Genomic DNA, 24,301 nt, shown 5'->3' with positions numbered 1-24,301 from the left:
AAAACATCCACCAAATTAGTAATTTTAGCATCGTAAAATACACTTCATTCAAAGTCGACAGAAACAAACTATTAAAAGCAGTTTTGGGTCGTCTTTCCACTGTTCCAACCATCACAACTGTAGTTTTGGTTGAAATAAACACATAGTTTACTTACATGTGAAAATATGCTGGCTCTATACACGCTAAAAGTATTGCTTTTTTAAATGGAGTCTGGTGGGTTTAGCGTTAGCAACATCAGAGCTGTTTCTGGTTAAACAGAAAGGTCTCAAAGAGGTTTTAAAGGTCTATCTCTGTAGGGATCCTTTCCATAATGTTGTGAGGACACTTAGAATATTAATCTGAGCCTTTCAGTGGCAAAACGAGCACTTTTGTGGAGGTGGTGATGCAAAAGTGGATATGACACATGCCTTTGGTGTGGGAGATCTGGGTTCAATTCCCACTGCGATACATCAACCAATGTGTCCCTGAGCAAGACACTTAACCCGTAGTTGCTCCAGAGGCATGCCACCTCAAGCAATTGTAAGTCGCTTTGGATAAAAGCTTCAGCTAAATGACATGTAATGTACAGTAATGTAATGTAAATACAAGCTGGACAAATGCCCTATTAACTTACATTGTAGCTTGTTTCGCCACAGCCAACTGCAGCGATCTCGCTTAATACTGGACCAATGTCAAAGATAGTTTGACACAAAAACATAGGAAAATAGGGTTGAAAAAAACGGTAGATACCCTTTAAACAATGCATTCTCATGAATAGTTTGTCTATGAAAACGTAAGCACAAAAATTTTTTGTTATGGTGATGACCGGCGGATCACGTGACAACCGGTCACATGACGGTTTTAAGTTTAATGGTCGTTACAGTTAAGTTTAGCTGACAAAAGGTGACCATCATGCGGCGACGTCAGTTAAGTTTAGACACCAAAACGACCAGTTAAAGGTCCAATATGTAATATATTTACTGTAATAAATCCAAAACTGACCCCAATGCGTTATCAGATATTAAGGAAACATACTAAGTTGAAATACTATCTTCTTCTTTCTTAACAATGCCAATGCCAGTATTTTTTGAAATTGAAATTGAAATTTCCGTTCCGTGACGGAATTTCTGTTTGTGTTTTGGCCTGTGTGTTGTTATCAACTGCCCAGTTTGACAGCCAGGCCGGGTTGCCAGATATAACTGTAAAAACGTAAACCCAGTGCGCTACAGCTGTAACATTAGTACAGCCATGAACACAGCAAACAAACAAACAGGATCAACGGAGATAGATTCAACCTGACCTAAAAAAACGGCATGTTTCTAACAGTTGCGTGACCAGAGACGTACAAACCCCGGGTAAATATTGGAGATGTATTTGGAAGATGGAGACAGCTTAGAGCCCAAAAGGACGCAGAGTTGGCTAATTTCCTCCTGAACAGGTAGCTAAGCATTAGCTTCAGGCTAATTTATCATGGCTACAAGGGCTGGGCATTTTATGTCATTTCAACATTTGTGTACTCACATTGAATTATAAAGCTAGAGTACCCGAGTCAGTTACTTGCAAAAACAATTGAGACACAGCCAGTAAAGTGATCCTGACTGGTCCTGGCTAACACCGCCATGCTAACCCTGCTAACTGCTAACGGTACCGGAGGACCAGGCAGTTTACCGCGTGCAGCCTGTTCAGTGGCCGTAGCCGACAACAGTGAGTTATTTTAAGCCAAGAAAGGGGGGCCGTAAATCGGGAAGAAAGGCCTGTGAGTTTGCCATGTGTTAAGCGATTGTTGCCGTAATTCTAAGCCAATAAAGTCTGTATTTCAGTCGGGTGGAGAGGACAGCGAGGTTGTTGTGTTTTTAGTGGTTCCTACCGTAATTCTAAGCTGAAAAAGTCTGTCTGTCATTTGGGTACAGAGCTCCACGTGAGCACAGGCTATAATGACTGTCAATATAGCCAGCATCTAACGTTAGCTACTCCGCTGTGCTGTGGAGTAATGTCTGGCCATGTGAGACAACATGTCTAGCAACAATGTTGTGGATGCTGCGGTCTCAGCCTGGCAACTTCCGTGAACTTCGATTCTGGGGAGGAGGGGGCGGGGGAGGAATTTGGACTACAGTAACTATTTTAAACGCTAGATGTCAGTATTACATATTGCACCTTTAAGATAAAAAAAAAGATTGTGGACACGAATACACGTTTCCTGGGTGAAGGTTTTGTGTTTTCACCTGAACTTCTCCTGGGACATGAACTCCGTTCCCCCACTTGAAAGCCCTATGTTTTATTACCCATCCATCGCCCCCGACCTCCTTTCAACACGGACCTCAGTGGTCTCATACAGCAGCAGTCAATGTGGTGCATACAGCAATAAATACATACCAATTACAGTGCATTACTTTTCGTAGCTATATGTTTGAATAGTTCATGAGAACAGCCTGAGGTAAAACAAGGCTCTATGGCTGAGATTTAATCCAGTTGATAGATGGCTGGTGTGCCATCAGGAAACTAGAACCACTTACATTTTAACAAGGCATAGGTTTAGATCTGGTGATATCTTCTAACTTTTCCTTCATTTATTTCAGAAACTCATCAGACAGAGGCAAACAAATCAAGAGGGACATTCAATATTCAAAAAGCTTTATTGTCTATCACACAACGATAGAAAATTGTCTTCTCTTAGGGGCTCACAGACGACATAAAAAACATGCACCCATGAAAGACTCACATAAAATTATAAAATTACATGCGAGTGAGACAGAAAGTAAGATAGAGGAAGGGAGAGTGCTTTCTTTTTGTTTTCACACCTTATTTTCAGAGTGCGAATGTACAATCTTACATATACGACATGGACATCAGAATGGAAAGAACAACACCTACACGTGTGTGTGTGTGTGTGTGTGTGTGTGTGTGTGTGTGTGTGTGTGTGTGTGTGTGTGTGTGCTTGTGCGAGTGCGTGTGTGCGTGCGTGCGTGTGTATGTGTGTGTCTGTGTGTGTTATCTTAACTCTGACCGTGTGTCCTTCTCTGCAGGATTTAGCCCGGTTTGAATTCTAGCAGTTATGTATCTAGTTGGCCTCTTGAGTTTACTTGTGGAACCATATCAACTGGCAGCCCACACATGTTCAAGTTTCACAAGCTCTTTCTGTAGATTCATGTTGTTCTAGTACACAGTCTGTATAAAATATATGTGAAATTTAATAGACCAGTAAACTCTGTGTTTATATACTGTCATAAAACATCCATCCATCCATCCATCCATCTTCATCCGCTTATCCGGGGTCGGGTCGCGGGGGTAGCAGCTCCAGCAGGGGACCCCAAACTTCCCTTTCCCGGGCCACATTAACCAGCTCCGACTGGGGGATCCCGAGGCGTTCCCAGGCCAGGTTAGAGATATAATCCCTCCACCTAGTCCTGGGTCTCCCCCGAGGCCTCCTCCCAGCTGGGACGTGCCTGGAACACCTCCCTAGGGAGGCGCCCAGGGGGCATCCTTACCAGATGCCCGAACCACCTCAACTGGCTCCTTTCGGCGCAAAGGAGCAGCGGCTCTACTCCGAGCTCCTCACGGATAACTGAGCTTCTCACCCTATCTCTAAGGGAGACGCCAGCTACCCTCCTGAGGAAACCCATTTCGGCCGCTTGTACCCTGGATCTTGTTCTTTCGGTCATGACCCAGCCTTCATGACCATAGGTGAGGGTAGGAACAAAAACTGACCGGTAGATTGAGAGCTTTGCCTTCTGGCTCAGCTCTCTTTTCGTCTAACGGTGCGATAAATTGAATGTAATACCGCACCTGCTGTGCCGATTCTCCGACCAATCTCCCGCTCCATTGTCCCCTCACTCGCGAACAAGACCCCCAAGGTACTTGAACTCCTTCACTTGGGGTAAGGACTCATTCCCTACCTGGAGAAGGCACTCCATCGGTTTCCTGCTGAGAACCATGGCCTCCGATTTAGAGGTGCTGATCCTCATCCCAGCCGCTTCACACTCGGCTGCGAACCGATCCAGTGAGTGCTGAAGGTCACAGGCCGATGATGCCATCAGGACCACATCATCTGCAAAAAAGCAGCGATGAGATCCCCAGCCCACCGAACTGCAACCCCTCTCCACCCCGACTACGCCTCGATATCCTGTCCATAAATACTACAAACAGGATTGGTGACAAAGCGCAGCCCTGGCGGAGGCCAACTCTCACCTGAAACGAGTCCGACTTACTGCCGAGAACCCGGACACAGCTCTCGCTTTGGTCGTACAGAGGTGGATGGCCCTGAGAAGGGACCCCCTCACCCCCATACTCCCGCAGCACCTCCCACAGTATCTCCCGGGGCACCCGGTCATACGCCTTCTCCAGATCCACAAAACACATGTAGACTGGTTGGGCATACTCCCAGGCTCCCTCCAGGATCCTTGCAGAGTAAAGATCTGGTCCGTTGTTCCACGACCAGGGACGGAATCCGCATTGTTCCTCTTCAACCTGAGATTCGACTATCGACCCGAACCCTCCTTTCCAGCACCTTGGAGTAGACTTTACCGGGGAGGCTGAGAAGTGTGATACCCCTGTAATTGGCACACACCCTCTGGTCCCCCCTTTTTTAAAAAGGGGGAACCACCACCCCGGGTCTGCCACTCCTTAGGCACCGTCCCAGACTTCCACGCAATGTTGAAGAGGCGTGTCAACCAAGACAACCCCTCCACACCCAGAGCTTTAAGCATTTCTGGACGGATCTCATCAATTCCTGGGGCTTTGCCACTGTGGAGTTGTTGAACTACCTCAGCAACCTCCACCAGGGAAATTGATGCCAATCCCCCCCTCATCCTCCAGCTCTGCCTCTACCATAGAGGGCGTATTAGTCGGTTAGGAGTTCCTCAAAGTGCTCCTTCCACCGCCCTATTACCTCCTCAGTTGAGGTCAACAGCGTCCCATCCTTACTGTACACAGCTTGGATGGTTCCCCGCTTCCCCCCTCCTGAGGTGGCGAACGGTTTTCCAGAAGCACCTTGGTGCCGACCGAAAGTCCTTCTCCATGTCTTCTCCGAACTTCTCCCACACACGCTGCTTTGCCTCTTTCACGGCAGAGGCTGCAGCCCTTCGAGCCCTTCGGTACCTTGCAACTGCCTCCGGAGTCCTCTGGGATAACATATCCCGGAAAGACTCCTTCTTCAGTCGGACGGCTTCCCTGACCACCGGTGTCCACCACGGTGTTCGTGGGTTACCGCCCCTTGAGGCACCTAAGACCCTAAGACCACAGCTCCTCACCGCAGCTTCAGCAATGGAAACTTTGAACATCGTCCACTCAGGTTCAATGCCCCCAGCCTCCACAGGGATGCACGAAAAGCTCCGCCCGGAGGTGTGAGTTGAAAGTCTGTCGGACAGGGGCCTCCTCCAGACGTTCCCAATTTACCCGCACTACCCGTTTGGGCTTACCAGGTCTGTCCAGAGTCTTCCCCCCCACCCCTGACCCAACTCACCACCAGATGGTGATCGGTTGACAGCTCCGCCCCTCTCTTCACCCGAGTGTCCAAAACATATGGCCTCAGATCAGATGAAAGCGATTATAAAATCGATCATTGACCTTTGGCCTAGGGTGCTCTGGTACCAAGTACACTTATGAGCATCCCTATGTTCGAACATGGTGTTCGTTATAGACAATCCATGACTAGCACAGAAGTCCAACAACAAACAACCACTCTGGTTTAGATCAGGGAGGCCGTTCCTCCCAATCACGCCTCTCCATGTGTCTCCATCATTACCCACGTGCGCGTTGAAGTCCCCCCAGCAGAACTATGGAGTCCCCGACTGGAGCCCCCATGCAGGACTCCACTCAAGGTCTCCAAGAAGGCCGAATACTCTGAACTCTTGTTTGGTGCATATGCACAAACAACAGTCAGAGTTTTCCCCCCCCACAACCCGCAGGCGTAGGGAGGCGACCCTCTCGTCCACCGGGTTAAACTCCAACGTAGCGGCGCTCAGCCGGGGGCTTGTGAGTATCCCCACACCCGCCCGGCGCCTCACACCCTGGGCAACTCCGGAGAAGAAAAGAGTCCAACCCCTATCCAGGAGTATGGTTCCAGAACCAAGACTGTGCGTAGAGGTAAGCCCCACCAGATCTAACCGGTAGCGCTCCACCTCCCGCACAAGTTCCGGCTCCTTCCCCCACAGAGAGGTGACATTCCACGTCCCCCAGAGCCAGCCTCTGCTGCCCGGGTCTGGTCCGTCGAGGCCCCTGACCTTCACTGCCACCCATGTGGCAGCGCACCCGACCCCAGCGGTTCCTCCCACAGGTGGTGGGCCCATGGGATGTCATAAAACAGCCCATGTTTAATAGAAACAATGAATTTAGGTTTATTTTGTTAGATTTTAGGTTTTCATACTTTAAAATAACTATTTCATATTTAAATAACATTTAATAAATATTTTCACAAATGCCCCCTCAGTCCTCTGTAGAACTGGCCCTGAGCAACCTTTTCTAAAAGGGGTTGATCTCCCAGTTTTCTTTTTTACTGAGGCAGCAGACCTCGGGATAATGGAAAGTTTTGTTTTCATGTACGTCATTGTTAAACCATCTGTCATTATCAAACAGTGCCATTCAGCCACTGATCCATTCAACTCAGAAGTCACTCAGACAAACAATTAGGAAATACACTGTATATCAGCATTAGTATCCCTAGTATCAGATAGCAAAACTCAGTATAGTTTGATGAAACTGTACAGCGAAGTAGCATGTGAAGTGGAACTCTCTCTCCTCGTCCCATCATCTCTACATCCAGGTTCGTTTAGAATGGCCCACAGATCTAGCCATCAATCCCATGGATAACTCCATCTACGTCCTGGACAACAACGTAGTGTTGCAGATCACGGAAAATAGACAGGTACAGGTGTTGTCTATACCCACATTGACAGCAGAGCATGTTTTACAAATGTCCTTTTACATGTGCTGCTTTTTTGATTTTCATTAAATATTTTATTTTATTTTTTATAACTTTTTTGAAGTAACATAAGAAAACCATATCAAATCATGAATCATCCCAAAATACACAATGTTACTTAATCACTAATAACCAGCATCCATGTGTGTGTGTGTGTGTGTGTGTGTGTGTGTGTGTGTGTGTGTGTGTGTGTGTGTGTGTGTGTGTGTGCGTGCGTGCGTGCGTGCGTGTGTGTGTGTGCGTGTGTGCGCGTGTGTGTGTGCGTGTGTGTGGGTGTGTGTTCAGGTTCGTATCGTGGCAGGTCGTCCCATGCACTGCCAGGTACCTGGTATAGAATATACTATGGGGAAGAGAGCGGTCCAGACCATGCTGGAGGGAGCTACAGCCATCGCCTTGTCCTACAGCGGTGTCCTCTACATCGCAGAGACGGATGAGAAGAAAATCCACCGCATTCGACAGGTAATCTTCAGGACATAAAGTATATGTACAAGCAAGTACAACTTTGAACTACTGTGCAGGACAGTAGTTGGTAACAGAAGTAACAAAGGTCCCAGTTCAGATTTGAAGTCCAGATGCAGGCACAAAGATGAAGAACTGAATGCTTTTAGTGTGTTGTCTTCTTTTCTATGAAAGATTACTTCTGTTTTACCCAACCAGGTGTCGACTGACGGAGAAATTACCCATCTAGCTGGAGCGCCATCTGACTGTGACTGCAAGGTATTATACCACAGCTACTTCTTATATAGATAAGTTGACGATGAAAGCTATCATTTTTAGTCCTCCATGTCTTCCTTTTTATATCTTAATTTCATAGCTTAATCTTGATTCGCTCAATATAGTACAGCTGTGTAGCAGTCAGAGAATTATGTGGATTAGATGACATAAATATTTGTCATCTAATCCCAAAACAATACAAGGCAATGGTGCACTGACTGCAGGTAGTCTGATCAACATTAATATATTAATCATAGAATAGTATGGAAAAAATGTAAGAGAAGAGATTCATGAGAATTTCTTCTCCTTTCGAATTTTGGATGGCGCCCAACTCTGGCCGAGCTGAATTATTCATGTAATGTTATTCTCTATCTCTCACTTCTTTTCTGTCTTTCTTTTCTACTTCTTCCTCTCCCACTTCCTGCCTCCCTCTGTCCTGCAGAACGATGCCAACTGTGACTGCTATCAGACAGGAGATGGCTACGCTAAAGACGCAAGGCTTAATTGCCCTTCCTCTTTAGTGGTGTCTCCGGATGGGACACTGTACGTGGCTGATCTGGGAAACATCCGGATTCGAGCCATACGATGCAACCAACCACCTACTGGTATGAGTATACAGAACACACACACACACACACACACACACACACACACACACACACAAAGTGGACATACTAAGGTTGTTTTTTTGGGAGGGCCAAAATATTAGGAAAAATAAAATGTAATTTAAGACCCAATTCACCATTGTTGTACCCTATTTGTTGCGATAGACACATTATGGTAGAGTGCATGTAGTGTTGTGGGTATGTAGGCCATGATGTGTGTACACTGTAACATGGAATGTGGACCACATGCACTCATTTTTGGGCCAGAAAGAATGTTGGAAGAAATAGTAATGTTGAATTCTGTAGCTGATTCAGATGAGTTGTATTCACTACCCAGTGGAGACAGAAAAAGTTGGGAAATTTCTGGCCAGGGTTTTATACAAGTTAACAGGAAACAACAAATAAACAAAAGCTGAGAAACACATTCAACAAGTCTGTCTGAGTGAGTTTGCATGGACTTAATACCGTCTGCTCCATCAAGCAAAGGTGCTTCAATTAATTAAGGTGTGAACCTGTGTCAGAGCCAGCCTGGGCTCTAAACAAAAGGTGAAATGCTCTACAGATGCTTCAATGTTCTTTGAACAGTGGCTAGACTAAAGCCCGGCCCGGCCCAACACATCAACTGTGATTATGAGCCAGAGCCCGATTTAAACCCGGCAAATTTTTGAATACGTGGGCCGTTATAACTGACGTTCTCAACTACAATTCCTTTTACCTGTGGATAACAGATCAAGGCAGCAACATAGTCAAAGCCCTGGAACCATATAGAAGACTTTCTTGTCTCGATCACCTAATTAATACTGTCCTTCACCACGGTCTGCATGCCGACGCACTGGCTGACAACGCGATGGATATAGGAGAGACCATATCTGCTGCTAAAGGACTCGTGAGATATCTGAAACAATCTGGCCTGGTTGCGCAATTATCGAAGACAGTGCTACAGATGGGATTTACCTCACACTCAAGTCAGGTCAGGATATATACCCAGAGCTACGGGAGAAGCTGGAGAGGCAGAGCTTTCTCCCCACCCAATTAGGCTAATAAAGTAATGATAAAAAAAACACAACTGCTTGATGGAGGACAGTGGCGGGCCGAGTTCAGGCAGAGAATCTAAACTCTAGGCTAGACAGCATGCACTGGCAAGGCGGACACATTAAAGAGGGTGAGGGGTTGACGATGTTAACGGGTACTACAGCAGTTTACTCCAGACCCTACTGAACTGTGCATGGTCTCACAGGCTAAATGACGAAATAAGCTTTAGGCTCTGACTGCTGCAGTGTACACAAATTGTCCCAAATATTTCACATTATAGACAGCAGTGGTGGAAGAAGTATTCCGATCCTTAAAAGTACTAATACCACTCTGTAAAAATACTCTCTACAAGTAAAAGTCCTGCATTGAACATGTTGCAAGTATCATCAGAGAAAATGTACTTAAAGTATTAAAAGTAAAAGTTCTCAATGCAGACAAATCCTCACAGTTTAGAAACTTGTAGTGTTTAATGGTCTAATAATTTTTAGCTGGACTTGTAGGTCTATATATTTGTGGGTATTTTAATTCATAATAAAACATATAATAATACAGAAATCACAGTGTATCCATCTGCTTGTCTGTGTGTCTCCAGGCTCCCTGGCTTCAGGTCCCAGCTCTTATGAAGTGGCCTCTCCAGCCTCTCAGGAGCTCTATGTGTTTGATGGGAACGGGACTCATCAGTTCACCATGTCTCTGGTCACTGGAGACTATAAATACAACTTCAGCTACAGGTTGGTTTGTGTGGAAATGAACACATATTTGGTTGGGGGGGGGAATAGAATTTAATTTTGCAATGAAGATGAGTGCAACACATCCCCTGCAAAGGTTGTGGTGGCCTAAAGGTTGGAGAAGGTTCAGTACGACAGGATTTTTTGTTTATTTAACCAGGTAGGCCGTTGAGAACAGGTTCTCATTTGCAACGGCGACCTGGCCAAGAAAAGCGTAGGCATGCAAGACAACAAATAGTTTCACATTCAATACAGTACAAGAACACAGAATACATAAAGTGCAGAATAAGTGGATAAGGTTAGGGTGGGGAAAGTGAAAGAACAGCGCTTGTCCCTCCCTCATAATTACCACTGGCCCTTAACACCTAAACGGCTCCAGTGGAGCTGCTCAGTGGCCAGAAAGATCAATGTCAATGTGTGTTACTGTGTGAAATGTGGTCAGGGCGTTCGTACAAAAGAGAGGCTTCCTCTCAGTGAACCTTCCCTGAATAAATAAAAGGTTTAGTTTATATCAGTAAGGGAACTCGTGTTTCTTGTCCGTATTTGTAACATCTTAAGAAATACTTACTCTCTTTGTTTCTTCTCCTTCTTTTGAAACTTAACCTATATTTTCACTTTGTCATTTTCCAACCTCCATTCCTTCACTCTCAGCAATGAGGAAGATGTAACCGCGGTGACAGACAGCAGCGGAAACACCCTCCGCATCCGTAGAGATACCAACAGGTTGCCCGTACGTGTGGTCGCCCCAGACAATCAGGTGAGATGAGCAAGTCTTTTGCCATGCTGCCAAACTTGAACTTATTATCAAAATACCCGTTGATTCAAAAAACTGCATTCAGCCAACCACTAATTGTTTTTTTTATCATTATTTTGAATACAGTGTTGCTTCTCACAATTTCTTTTTTTTGATAACAACACAATATTTATCGAAATAAACAGACTGATGTTAACGGTCTGAGGCGACGGCTCCCATGAAGTAGGAATCTGAACATGTGGCTGTTTGTGTTTTTTGTTTGTGTATAGGTCATCTGGCTGACCATCGGGACTAATGGAGGTCTGAAGAGTCTCACGGCTCAGGGTCAGGAACTGGTCTTGTTCAGTTACCACGGCAACAGTGGTTTGCTGGCTACCAAGAGCATCCAAATAGGCTGGACTACCTTCTATGAGTGAGCAGCACTACTGTGTTTATATTTGAGTGCATGCCTGCACTGCTGTGTGCTGATGGATGGAGGGACAGTTGGATTTATTTATTTTTTTATTTTCAAAAGCCATCTACAAGTATATTTCCCACGTTAATGAGATTTATATTAGCTCCTGATGGTTTTACAGCTTTGAAAAAAGCCTTCTGACAGAACAACATCAATCTCAAACCAGCTCAACATCTGACATACACTCCTCTCCTCCACTGTTTCTACACGTTTATGTCTAGAGACAGAAAATAATTGAAAAGCCTAGTTTCATAACATAGTAGAAATTCGCTGAATTTAAAATTGACTTCCTCTAATTAGATTAATAATATTTCCAGATCTACCAGTTTTAATTCCACCTTCTCTAAAATTGCTGTTTCCCTGAGCTGCTGTAGCACATTCAGCTGTAAGAAACTGTGGTGTGTGTGTGTGTGTGTGTGTGTGTGTGTGTGTGTGTGTGTGTGCGCGTGTGTGCGTGTAATGTAGATTCATATTTTTTTACAGGGTTCCATAAAGCACATTACATTAATGGAAACTAATGTCCCTTTATTCCTCCCTCCCTGCGTCCACACTGTCCTTGTAGCTATGACAGCGAGGGTCGTCTGACTAATGTGACCTTCCCCACCGGCGTGGTGACCAATCTCCACGGCGACATGTCGTCAGGGGCTGTTGCTGTGGACATTGAGACGTCAGGGAGAGATGAGGATGTTTCCATCACAACCAACCTTTCATCAATAGACTCATTCTACACTCTGGTGCAAGGTAAGGCGCTTACACAAGTGTGTGTGTGTGTGTGTGAATAGAATGCCTTTGTAATGTAAATCACACTGTATGATATCGTTCGCGTAGAAACTGTGTGTTCTCTATTCAACATTTTTCAACCTGTTTATTTTTTTTTTCAATGGAAAACCATTTCAATCACTGACGGCTGGCTGTGATTCAGATGAAAATGAATCACTGTGGAAGAAGCCCAGCTAGTGTTTAAGGATCAATCATTATCTCAACCACATTAAAGAAGATGCAAGGTGTCACACAATGTAGAGTCTACAAAGAAGACAATAGTGTTTCATGAAACATTTAGACAAACCTGCAACATCATTGCTGTGTGTTTAACGTGCTATAAGGATCAGGAGACAATGGCTTTAAAGTCAGCAGCCCCATGTAGCGATGGGAAAGTCATGGGGGTGTCAAACTCGACTTCACTAAGGGCCACACTGGAAAATGAGAATCGCATCCAGGGCCAGATGTAAAGTTCAAAGACATGCGTTTTATTTAAAACAACACTAGAGAACTTTTCCCGCTTCGGTCCCCCTATAGGTTGGAAGCGTCCATTACCGCTGTCGTATGTCTCATTGGAACAACAGATCCACTACCTGATCTGCCAAACTTGCATAGTGCGGTTATAGCCGATAGAGGGCCGTAAAGCGAATGCAGAAGTGCCGTTCACCCTTTTATGAGTTGATGAACCACCGAAACGATTTTGGAAACATTATTTTAAGTTACAAAAACTTCTCTAGTGTTGCTTTGAGAGAAAAGTCAAATGTCTTTGAACTTATTATTGTATGTCTTATAAAGTCTTCTCACTTACAGTTTGGTCGACATAAAGTCCTAAAAAAGTCAGAAAAAAGGTCCTTATTGATCATAGAAAAACAGAAAACGGTAGCAAAAGTGACAAAAACATTGGGGAAAAAACGCCAGAAAAAGCCCCCAAAAAAGTCAGAAAAGCACCGAAAAACCCTCCGAAAAAGTGTCAAAAACGTAGAAAAAAGCTAAAAACTTTAAAGGTGTTCTAAGCGATGTCTCTCGTTTTTTTAGGCTACAACATTTTTTGTCACATACAGCAAACATCTCCTCACTATCTGCTAGCTGCCTGTCCCCTGAACACACTGTAAAAAACAGCCCAGGCTCCACAAACAGCAACAAAAACAAACTGGCCAACCTGCACCACCAAACATAACAAACAGTGTTCCAGCCAATAACTGACAAGAAGGAGTTGGGGGTGGGGGTTGGGGGGTTAGTGCGCGGAAGGGAGGGGGAGGGGACGGGATGAGGAGGAGGGGCGAGCTAGCCTCATTTTGTTTGAAAATACTTTGAACGTCAACAAGAAGTGCCCAACATCACGTGGAGCACCTTTAAAAAAAGCGACAAAAACTCGGTCGGCCAAAATTTATTGTGGACCTACAGTAAATTGATATGCGGGCCGGATCAAAATATGCAAGGGGCCGAATTTGGCTCTCAAGCCTTGAGTTTGACACATGTGCGTTAACAGCATTATACATATTACTTCACCCAGGTAATTCTGACATTTCTCAGCACTTTCCCAGAGTAACACTCCAAATCATCAAATCTATATTTCTCTGTCCAATTGCCAAATTGTGAAATGTTTTATTCAGATTGTCACAATATGACCCTGTGGCTCAGGGGAAGTTTTCACCATCCTTATGATCCTTCACACCAGATATCCCGCATAAAAGGCAGCATTTGTTTGGTTCATGTGCCCCAAGTGTGAGGGAAAACAGAGTAGATACTCCCTCAAAGCAGACCAGTTATCGATCAGAATGTAATAAGTTATTCAAAGCCATTGACAAGTGTAGCATTCCTCTACATCAATACATGTACATTATTTATTTGTTTCGCCTCCTCGCTTTCATCTAAACTGCCCAGTTTGCATATCACATTGTGAAATCACATTGGGTGCAGCCCAGAAATGGCAAACAAGGTAATGTAACTGCTGTATTTTGTCATTTTTATGTTGTTGTTGATTGTTTTGTGAAAGCAGGAGAACATGTTGGTAATGCAGGGCTTGCCAATGATGCTGAACAAGGAAAAACAGAGCAAATGTTCATCCCAATGCACTATCGTGTTCTGTCTCTCCCCATTCATAACATATTGTACAAAGCCTATCTTTTGTGCTGGAAAATTGATGTGGGTGGGTGGGAGTGAAGGATCAAATCCACCCAGTGGATCCACCCCATAATATTAAACCACAACATGCAATCCCCGTCAAACGATGACACAGTGGTTGCTGTTTGCAGGAATCACATTTTGGACAGCTTTAAAAGGCTAACCCTCCTGTAATCCTTGGGGTCAGTTTGACCACTATCAATGTTGAAATCCTTTAAAAAAGGGCATGTCATCATTTGTTTTGCTTCATATTGAATGACTTTTCCTCATTTAAAGGGTAACTACCGTTTTTTTTTTTTTCAACCAGACCCTATTTTCCTATGTTTTTGTGTCTAAGTGACTGATTGTAACAACAATCTTTGACATTGGTCCAGTATTTAACAAGATCGCTGCAGTCGGCAGCGGCGAAACAAACTACAATGTAAGTTAATAGGGCATTTGTCGAGCTTGTATTTACCTTCACAGAAGTGCTCGTTTTGCCGCTGACAGGCTCAGATTAATATTGTAAGTGTCTGACAACATTATGGAAAGGATCCCTACAGAGATAGACCTTTAAAACCTCTTTGAGACCTTTCTGTTTAACCAGAAACAGCTCTGAAGTTGCTAGCGCTAAACCCACCAGACTCCATTTAAAAAAGCAATACTTGCTAAAGCGTGTATAGAGCCAGCATATTTTCACATGTAAACCGGTAAACTATGTGTTTATTTCAACCAAAACTACAGTTGTGATGGTTGGAACAGTGGAAAGATGACCCAAAACAGCTTTTGATAGTTTTATGTTTTCTATCGACTTTGAATGAAGTGTATTTTAAGATGCTAAAATTACTGTTTATTTACGTGGAGTCTGGTGGGTTTAGCGTACGCAATTTAGCAGGTTTTTATGTTTAAAAAAAGGATCTTACTCTTTAACAGAAAGGTCGACCTCTTTAAAAATCCTGTCCATAATGTTGTCAGACACAATATTAATCTGAGCCTGTCAGCAGCAAAACAAGCACTTTTGTGAAGGTAAAAACAAGCTGGACAATTGCCCTATTAACTTACATTGTAGCTTGTTTCGCCGCTGCCGACTGCAGCGATCTTGCTTAATACTGGACCAGTATTAGACACAAAAACATAGGACAATAGGGTCCAGGTTGGAAAAAAAAACAGTAGTTACCCTTTTAATGAGGACAACTAGGTTAACATAAAAGTAACATGATGAAATATTTTTAATGTCCTGTACACATTTTGTACGCATCAGTGTTCCTTGGGATCAATTTAACCCCAGGCTGTTTTAGCTGTATAAAACATATAGCAAATATGAACATTTTACACACTTTTGTTAGGTTTGTTTTGGCTGATGTTGAGGTCACTATCACATGTAATTTTGTACTCTTTAGGGCCCTAACCTGCCATAACCATACCTGTAGTAGTGCAAAAACCCCTGATATGTCCCACAGTGTGAGGGAGGGGACATATTGTTCCTGCCAGGACATTGATACTTCACACAAAACAGGGGAGGGACAAACATATAAAAGGTTGCACAGCAGCTTTCTTAACCGTTTCTCTTGGTGCTCTGTGTGCTCTCTCTTCATACTCTCTCCATTGAAAATAACCTCTAAGGGTTATGTTTTATCTACAGGGGTATTTAGGTAGTCAACAAAAAAAGTAAAATGTCTATAGCCTAGAGAGCCTCTATCTCTCTCTTACTCTCACACACATACACACACACACACACACACACACACACACGCACAAAGCGCCATTAGTCCTGCGAGAGGTCAAGGGGAACCTAATTAAAAGAGGCTGTGGAATGTGAATACCTGCTCTGAGCTCCATTAGCAGGTTCAGGGCCCACCGTAATTAATTCTACTGTTTTCTCTCTTTACATGCCTGTATCGCCCTCCCTCTGTCACTTGCACTGTCTTGCTCTCCTCTCTTTATCTTTTTTTTCTCTCCTTCCCCTCATTTCATTTTAAGTGACTTCTTTAACTGCAGACATTTTGGCCTGTCATGCACAGGTGTACTTGATGTCATTTGTTGCAAATGACTGCATTCCTGGGGCGGCCTCCAGCTCACCCAGTAAGAGCGTTCGCAGCGCGTGTTCGAATCCGACCTGCTGCCCTTTGCTGCGTGTCGTCCCCCATCTCTCTCCCCCTTTCATGTCTATCCACTGATCCCTCCTCGATGTTCGCTCCTCGGTCCTCAGGACAGAAAAAAAAAGCTTTGAGAGACGGCCTTCGCCGAGGAGAGACAGAACAACATCCGGTTCAGCCGATGACCGATGAGTCGAGGAGCTATCAAATAAGGGCCATGAGAAGCACCTAAAATGTCTGCTGTGAGAAGTCTATTGATACTATGTTTTTGAATAACTTCATGATAATTGTCTTTCTGTCTTTCTGTCATATAGACCAGCTTCGTAACAGCTACCAGGTGGGTAATGACCATTCACTGAGGGTTATCTATGCCAATGGGATGGACACACACTACCAGACAGAGCCCCATATACTGGCAGGTATGCAGTTTTGAGCACATTACCCGGAATATATAATGTGGACTAATCAGAAGTGTCATGTCAAAAGGATTATGTTACAGATTGGTTGACATTGGTTAAATTACTTTAGCTTGCTTTACACTATGCAGTATGTGTATAGGCTATCTTCATGAACAGCTTATGAGTTATAAATTGCTCAGTACGCTATGTATCAGATTTCCATGTAAATGTGTTAAGCTAAGAGTTTTTGTGTCGCATGCTCTATCAGAAGCCTTTTGCCAACAAAGCTCTCCGCAGGTAATCACCATGTGAAGGGCCTGTTTGTGAAAAGGATCATAGTAGGATATCAGTGTCAGTGTCATCTTCTCTGTTCTACTCCGACACTTGGTGCAGGCCACTGCATTTCCAGCTGTAGCGATACTTTGCTCAGCTCACAGTTTGATTTGACGCAACAGGATTTGATTTTACAGTACAGTGTAAAAAAACATGTTGCATGTACTGTAGGTCATCTGTCATAATAAATATGTCATTTTATCATTGCATGGTGATGAAGTGCAGACTTTTAGGATTTACAAGCCTGCATTAGCAGCTGACCTACCAAACTGCAGCAATATAACATTCACAACAATAAATACAGAAGTGATGCTTACAGTGATTAATGAGCAACTCAAGTGTCAAATCTCTGCAGGCTCATTTTCATATAATGGCTCAAAGCTAAAACACTACAGCATGCTTTTGAACATGGTTAGTAGCAGTTCAAATTGATTGATATGATATGTGATTTGCATTAAATGGACTACATTAAAATATATAAACCATATACAAAGCCCATCTGATCCTCAGAGTCTGAAGTGGACATTAAAGACATTAAACCTTCCAGAGAGGTTAATGGCTTCCGTAAATGATCAATATCCATGCTACATGCATGAGTACATGCCTGCATGAGTACATGCCTGCATGTAGGGCTGGGTATCGCTTAAAGAATTAGGATACCAATACCCTTAAAGTGATACCGATACCAATAGAGTACTTCATGTGATACCATTTTTTTTTATTCATTTGATACCCATCATGTGAATGGAAGCACACATGTGCATAACATGCTTCCATTACTAGCTGCTGCAGTATTGGGCCAATCATACGTCGCATTAAACGCTTGCGGTGATTGGCTGCGAGCAAAACCACACAAGTAATCATTTTTTGGTTTGACTAAAGAAGTACTTCTTGGTACTGGGTTATTTTGCCCAAAGTATTGAGTACTGATACCCAGCCCTAACTATGTTGCACTTGATAAAGAAAAGAGCTCAGTAATATATTATATTACTAGCATGATTAGGATGATCTGCCATGCACTGTAAAAAGGTGCAGCTTCACAGGTAGTGCACAATACCCAGGATATTGCAATGAAGTTAGAAACAATCTAAAAAAGAGCAATAGTTTGATTTCCTTTGCAGGGAGTGATTCATAATTATCAAACTGTAAAATAAACTAAGCATTCAGCAGGCTCCACTCTAACATTTACACACACAGCAGATGTCATGCGTTTAAACAAACGCAAAATCTTTCTGTTTTTTTTCAGTATGGTATTGTTGGTATTCATGTCTTTTTCATTTCCATTTCTAGGTGCTGCTAACCCAACTGTGGCCCGACGCAACATGACACTGCCGGGAGAGAATGGCCAAAACCTGGTGGAGTGGAGGTTCAGGAAGGAACAGACACGTGGAAAAGTCATTGTCTTTGGTAGAAAGCTCAGGGTGAGTGCTCTCCGTGAAAAGTGAACAATAGAAAGCCTTTTCATCGCTGACTGCTGATCTACAAACGCTGGCATTATTTCTTAAATGATAGAGAAAATAGGGTTAGACTGACATGCATGTTCTTTCATTGAAAATGGGATTTGGCTCAGTCCATGTTGTCCAATGGATAGGGACCAGTTTAATTAATCATGTATTTATTGTACAATAATATCACAGGGATAGCACATACTGTATAGACTAGCACATTCACACCTACAGACAATTTAAATACACCTGCATGTGTTTTGACTGTTTGAAACCCAAACACAGATGGTGAGAGAACATACTGTGCACTGAACATTGTGGCCCCAGCTGGACATTAGATGTAAATCCAACACATTATTGCTTTAAGGCAACACTGCTCACAAATCACTGAGTCCTATGACTCCTATCATTTTGTCCCCCTCTGTGAGCTACATTGGGGTTTCTTGTTGTTCTGTGACTGTTGTTCTCACAAGCTATTTGAAGAGAAGGCAGGGACAGTGATTTGTCTGCAGCGCTTGAATATTACATGAAGTGCTCTCTAACTAGCCCAGTCTAATAGGAGGAAACTCTACAGTCATGTGGCCTCTGGAGAGTTTGATCCACACAGCGGTGCCATTCTCAGCATGGTCCAATAAACCCTAATGAATGTATCAGCATGGGTGGTCAACTAGTGGTAATGGGGAGTGTTGTATTGTGAGCTACCAATAATGAGTTGCAGGCAGATGTGGTTTTGAAAATAGGTGTGCAAAGGTGAGCATAAATACAGTTTACTGTACGTGTCAGCTACATGTTTGTGTGTCGTGTGTATGATAATTTGTCTTCACTAACACAATGACAGTCCAGCTGTGCTGCAGCAGCAACAAGATGCCAATTCGAGGCATTAATGATGATGGGGTGATTGTGGGGCTGGATGTTCATCCAGCCCCACAATAACCCAGTGAACTTTAGTCCAGCCATTCTGCTAAATGCTAATATTCATACTGTACTATTGAGGAACGTGCATTGAGCACAAGATGTGAGTGAATGGGAAACTGCATGGTAGAGCAGCTTGTTGGATGAAATAATGAAAACGCCTACTGTCAGACACAGAGTGTCAACGGTGGCAAGTTTTATGAGATGAATTGAATGAATGTAGAACAGTGGTGATGGATTTTTAATCCTGAGATGTATTATAGTCTTTTTATTGTCAATAATGTAGGGGTGAAAGACATACAGTGGATTCAAACTATGATGCAAAATCAGTAGGGCTGTCTCGAATATTATTTTTTGTGCTTCGAAGCTTGGGTACTACTCAATCGCTAATATTCAGAGCTTCTGATCAGGACTCAGCCAGCGTGCAGTGGAATTATGCACGGCCGTACTATTTCTACCCTCATTACAGCCGGCTGCTGCAGTATATCCACACGGATGTCTACACATCAGACTGCTCTGTTATAACTCAACATTTCATCGTTCTCGGCTGAGATGGACAGAACTTGCCAGCGGCTAGCAGACATTTAGCTGCTCATTTCAGCCTGCATGCGCATTTTTTGAAAGTCCGTTTTATTTAACTGTTTCCATTTTTTGAGGATTCTGATGTTACAGTTTTGAAAGAAAAAGAAAACAAACAAACAAAAAAACAATATTCAAATCCCCAAATTGAAAATCGAATACCTACCCAACGAACCAATATGCGAATAGTCCAATACTGAGGGCCAGCCTTAAAAATCAGTCGATAGTTCATGGGCTTGGCGCTCTTGCTTACATACGAGGACCCAGAAAGGGACTACAGTGAGAAAAACCCAGGATGTGCTGAACTTGGCTTGAGATTGGGTTAATGACCAAACCTGTAGTTGTACAGTAAATACACCCCAGACATTCTTCCAGTAGTGCCTTTCCATTCCAGGTAGTTAGGTAAAGTGATCTATGCAAAGGGAAGTAGGACTATCAGTGAGTCCTATGTGGTACGTTGAAATAGAAGTCACGGTTTGCTCCGCTCCATTATGAACATGACAGGCCATGCCAATCTGCAAAATGATTTGTTTCCTCTGATATGGTGTGGCTCACACTCTGCATGGCTTTTGGCTGTTATCCAGTCTTGTTTCTCCTCCAGCTGGCAACAAGCCACCGTCCCAATAGTCTTCTTCTCTGGCCCCTTTATTCACGTCACTGCATTCAACTGGTGCTAATTTGCGAATGAATGAGAAGATAAATAAAAAGATGAGGAAAGTGACTCTTGAACATTTTCCAGCAAGACTCTCTCTTTAATGAAACAGGTCTGGAAAACAATCGATTGGCTAATTCTTAGTATGTCCCCTTGCTTCAAGGAGTCATAAGGTGAGTTTAGCTCTGAACCTAGGTTATCTGTCTTCGTAAATCGGCGTTTGAACAAACAGCACGTCATTTAGAAAGCGCTAAAGAGTGGCCAGCTGGCTCTGTGATGCTACAGTGTTTTATTGGTCTTGGATCAGAAGTTAGTTTTAATTCACTGCCTGAGGTGCATATGTTGAATTGAACAGCCAGTTATTAACAAGAATTTAATAATTTAACAGCTGGGCTTATTTACTGTTTGTCTGTTTAGCCAGCTGGCTAATCCTTTATCCTGAAGCATTCTCATTGTTACCCATAATTTAAAAGAAGAGAATAACACACTTCGTTGAGTCATTGTCAGTCCCCTGTCACTCTGTTGATTGGTCGGTCCGTCTGTGCAGATTGTCAGGAAATTAGCTGGTTGATTCCCTCAGGTTTTGGGAACCTTTTGCTCCATCACTGGAGCAAAGTTTCATGATCTGAGCATGGTCGTGCTACCCAAAAGATCAACTCTTTCCATTTTAGACACACCAAACATCTCATAACATGCACACTATATCCATGTTCCCACGAAGGTGAACGCTAGTTTATTTTTCATTTCTTTAAGTCACAATCGTCGTGGGTGGCGCTAAGCCCCGGATGCAGCAACGGTGCCCTTGTAAAATAGATTGTGGAGATAGTGGAAGGAAAAGGAGAATGCCTCTGACATCTGGCGCGTCTTAGGCTTTATCCCAGCACTGTACATCCGGTAGGCCAGACTAGGGCAAATTTTACTATTATAATCAATCTACTGATATGGCTCTCAGAATAAACCAGTGTTGTTTGATGGATCTAGCGCTTTTCTATTGTGGGATGAAATCAACATTGCAGCATGTAGGAGCCTTTAACGGCCGTTAAATTTTAGTCATGTTCACACTTTGAAGGGAGCAGGTAATATAATCAGTGTCAGATAGCATTCCATGTTTCAGCTGATCAAAGATGTATATGATCACAAGAGTTTCTTTATTCATTGGTTGTTTGTTTGTCTCAACCCCCTCAGGTGAATGGTAGGAACTTGCTGTCTGTAGATTACGATCGGTCGCTGCGAACAGAGAAGATTTATGACGACCACAGAAAGTTTCTGCTGAAGATCATCTATGACATGCAAGGCCATCCGACACTCTGGGTTCCCAGCAGCAAGCTACTGTCAGTGAACTTGACATACTCCAGGTAAGTGCTGCTATAATGGGGCAATTTGTGATTTTAGGGTGTCCTCCACCTACTTCACTCAATTACAGAAAGCTGTAACGTATAGGTTAAAAGACTAGATAGACTAGTGCCATTGGGCTCTGAAGGAAAGTCCAACAGGGTCTCAGTTAATAAAAGGGTCTCAGTATTTCTACTGTATGCATGGCTTTGGAAATCTAACGCACTTGTTGGTACACATTACATTACACTTGTTGACCACACCCTGACTTAGATGGATGGATGGATGGATAGATAGATAGATAGATAGATAGATAGATAGATAGATAGATAGATAGATAGATAGATAGATAGATAGATAGTTAGTTAGTTAGTTAGTTAGTTAGTTAGTTCAGGGTTTCCCGCAGAAAATGTGTTAGTTAAGGTGGTAGGGTTGCCATCTGACTGGGGGGGGGGGGTGGTCTGTCAGACTCTGTACTACACACTACACTAAATATTACATTTAAATATATAATTAATACATCTCTGTAGTGCAGACTCTGTACTACAAACTACACCAAATATTAAATTTAAATAATAATATATAATTAATAAATAACCAGCTCTTCAAAATAACAGTTGCAATGTGCTTTTAGCCTCTTAACATGTTGGAGATGTCATTACAAGTGCCTACCCATGTGAAGTGATTCCTTCCGAGTGAACACAGTGAATCTGACCTGAGTAGATGTGAAAGAAATGCATAAAAGTTGTGCTAATTCTTAGGGACCATCTACAAACTACAACACCGAAAAGAGCTACAACAAGATTAAATAAGGTAGTGTCTCCAAACTTACCTCAATTATAACTTGTCTCCTGCTAGTTGTACTACAGCACTTACTTTTAAAAAATAAGCAAATGCCTATTTTTGTATCTCTTTTGTAGTTTGTAGACGGTCCCGAAGCACTCGTCTTGCCGTCTCAACACCGGAACTAAACAGAGCTGAATTAGCACAACTTTCATGCATTTCTTTCACATCTACTGCAGTCAGATTCACTGTGTTCACTCGGAAGGATTCACATGGGTAGGCACTTGAATTCTCCTTTAATGGCAATGGCAGGAGTTACCTAGCATGCATGTCTGCACCCAGAGGAAACCAACGCAAACACGGAGCGAACAATTAAAGCCCACCCAGAGGATGGAACCTAGTACTCAGCAGTGCATACTTGCCTCTGTGCCACCAACTAGCTGTGGCACTAATACAATGACATAGGGTTGTTAATTTATCAATTGACAGTGACATGGCTTGAATGGCCACATATAAACCTTGTGTTTGTGTGTGTGTGTGTGTGTGTGTGTGTGTGTGTGTGTGTGTGTGTGTGTGTGTGTGTGTGTGTGTGTGTGTGTAGTACTGGTCAGGTGACAGGCCTCCAGAGGGGTCCAACCACAGAGAAGTGGGAGTACGACAGTCAGGGAAGAATCATCTCTCGAGTCTTTGCTGACGGAAAGACGTGGAGCTACACTTACTTGGATAAGGTACCGGAGGACACACTGAAAGCCATGTACACACATCACTAACTACAGTATACACAATACACAACGGAAACCATTTCGTTTGACAGACTTTCACTTCAAAGGCTTTAATTAGGAACAGATGTGTGCATGTATCATCGTTGTATCATCACTGTGTGAGTATCAATCTTTATGTATATTCTGTGTAGTTCATGATGAACGAGACAGAAAAAGTCTCCCTTTTTTTTAATGATGTAGTGCTGCAAATGCGTTACCTGTGTTATTAACAGCATACTCAGGAGAATCAAATACCACACACGCATGCTAACACTCACACACACACACACACACACACACACACACACACACACACACACACACACACTCACACTCTCTCGCTCAAGGAGGTACTGTGATAGAGATGCTGCTCAACTCTGCAGAGACATGATGAAAAGAAAAGATAAATGACATGCCAAAGTACAGACACACACGCACACACACACACACAGTTTGTTCTGTTTTTTTTTTTTCCACACACAAAGCAAGGTTACTGCGTTTGCTATAAATTCTGGTCAAAGTAAGCAACACTAATTGAGGCTTTTCCCTCGAGTAAAATGTACTGTCACAAAGTTAGTGAGGATAACAACCAGCCACAAAGACTGTACTTACAAACAGACAGCTCACTTCCTCTAGAGAGAGGAGTTTCATAGTTTATATAGCTTGGATTTTATAGCTAATTTAGCACTGGCTCTTTTCACTTTATTTCAATGTGAATGGAACTTACTGGTTGAGGATGCCAATTAAGTCAATAAGCTGTGTGTGCATTGAAATGGGCAGGCTTACAGTGACATTGGATGGTAATTCAATATTGTGTAATGACAAAGTAGCATCTGTTAATTTACACTTGGAAATTCCGAGTTTTTCCCAATGACCACAGTGCTCCCATGGGGTACAGAGAGACATTTCACTAGTGAAAATAGATGGCTTTAAAATTGATGACTTTCTTATGGAGAAAAGAGGAG

General features: G+C 43.2%; 1 protein-coding gene across 2 annotated transcripts in view; it reads left to right on the top strand.

The window, feature by feature from the left end:
* tenm3 (teneurin transmembrane protein 3) overlaps nucleotides 1-24,301 on the top strand; it is a 233,324-nt gene that overhangs the window by 190,346 nt on the left and 18,677 nt on the right. For both annotated transcript variants that reach the window (XM_078267356.1, XM_078267346.1), the window contains 12 exons: nucleotides 6,738-6,839; nucleotides 7,182-7,355; nucleotides 7,554-7,613; nucleotides 8,053-8,215; nucleotides 9,840-9,978; nucleotides 10,627-10,732; nucleotides 10,999-11,141; nucleotides 11,746-11,924; nucleotides 16,456-16,560; nucleotides 18,163-18,293; nucleotides 21,646-21,815; nucleotides 23,177-23,303. In XM_078267356.1, coding sequence (XP_078123482.1) covers nucleotides 6,738-6,839; nucleotides 7,182-7,355; nucleotides 7,554-7,613; nucleotides 8,053-8,215; nucleotides 9,840-9,978; nucleotides 10,627-10,732; nucleotides 10,999-11,141; nucleotides 11,746-11,924; nucleotides 16,456-16,560; nucleotides 18,163-18,293; nucleotides 21,646-21,815; nucleotides 23,177-23,303 — 1,599 coding nt within the window. The remainder of the gene's footprint in view (nucleotides 1-6,737; nucleotides 6,840-7,181; nucleotides 7,356-7,553; nucleotides 7,614-8,052; nucleotides 8,216-9,839; nucleotides 9,979-10,626; nucleotides 10,733-10,998; nucleotides 11,142-11,745; nucleotides 11,925-16,455; nucleotides 16,561-18,162; nucleotides 18,294-21,645; nucleotides 21,816-23,176; nucleotides 23,304-24,301) is intronic.

This window comes from Sander vitreus, chromosome 2 (assembly GCF_031162955.1).
Source record: "Sander vitreus isolate 19-12246 chromosome 2, sanVit1, whole genome shotgun sequence".
Classification (NCBI taxonomy): Eukaryota; Metazoa; Chordata; class Actinopteri; order Perciformes; family Percidae; genus Sander; species Sander vitreus.
This window is presented reverse-complemented; position numbering and strand designations above follow the sequence as displayed.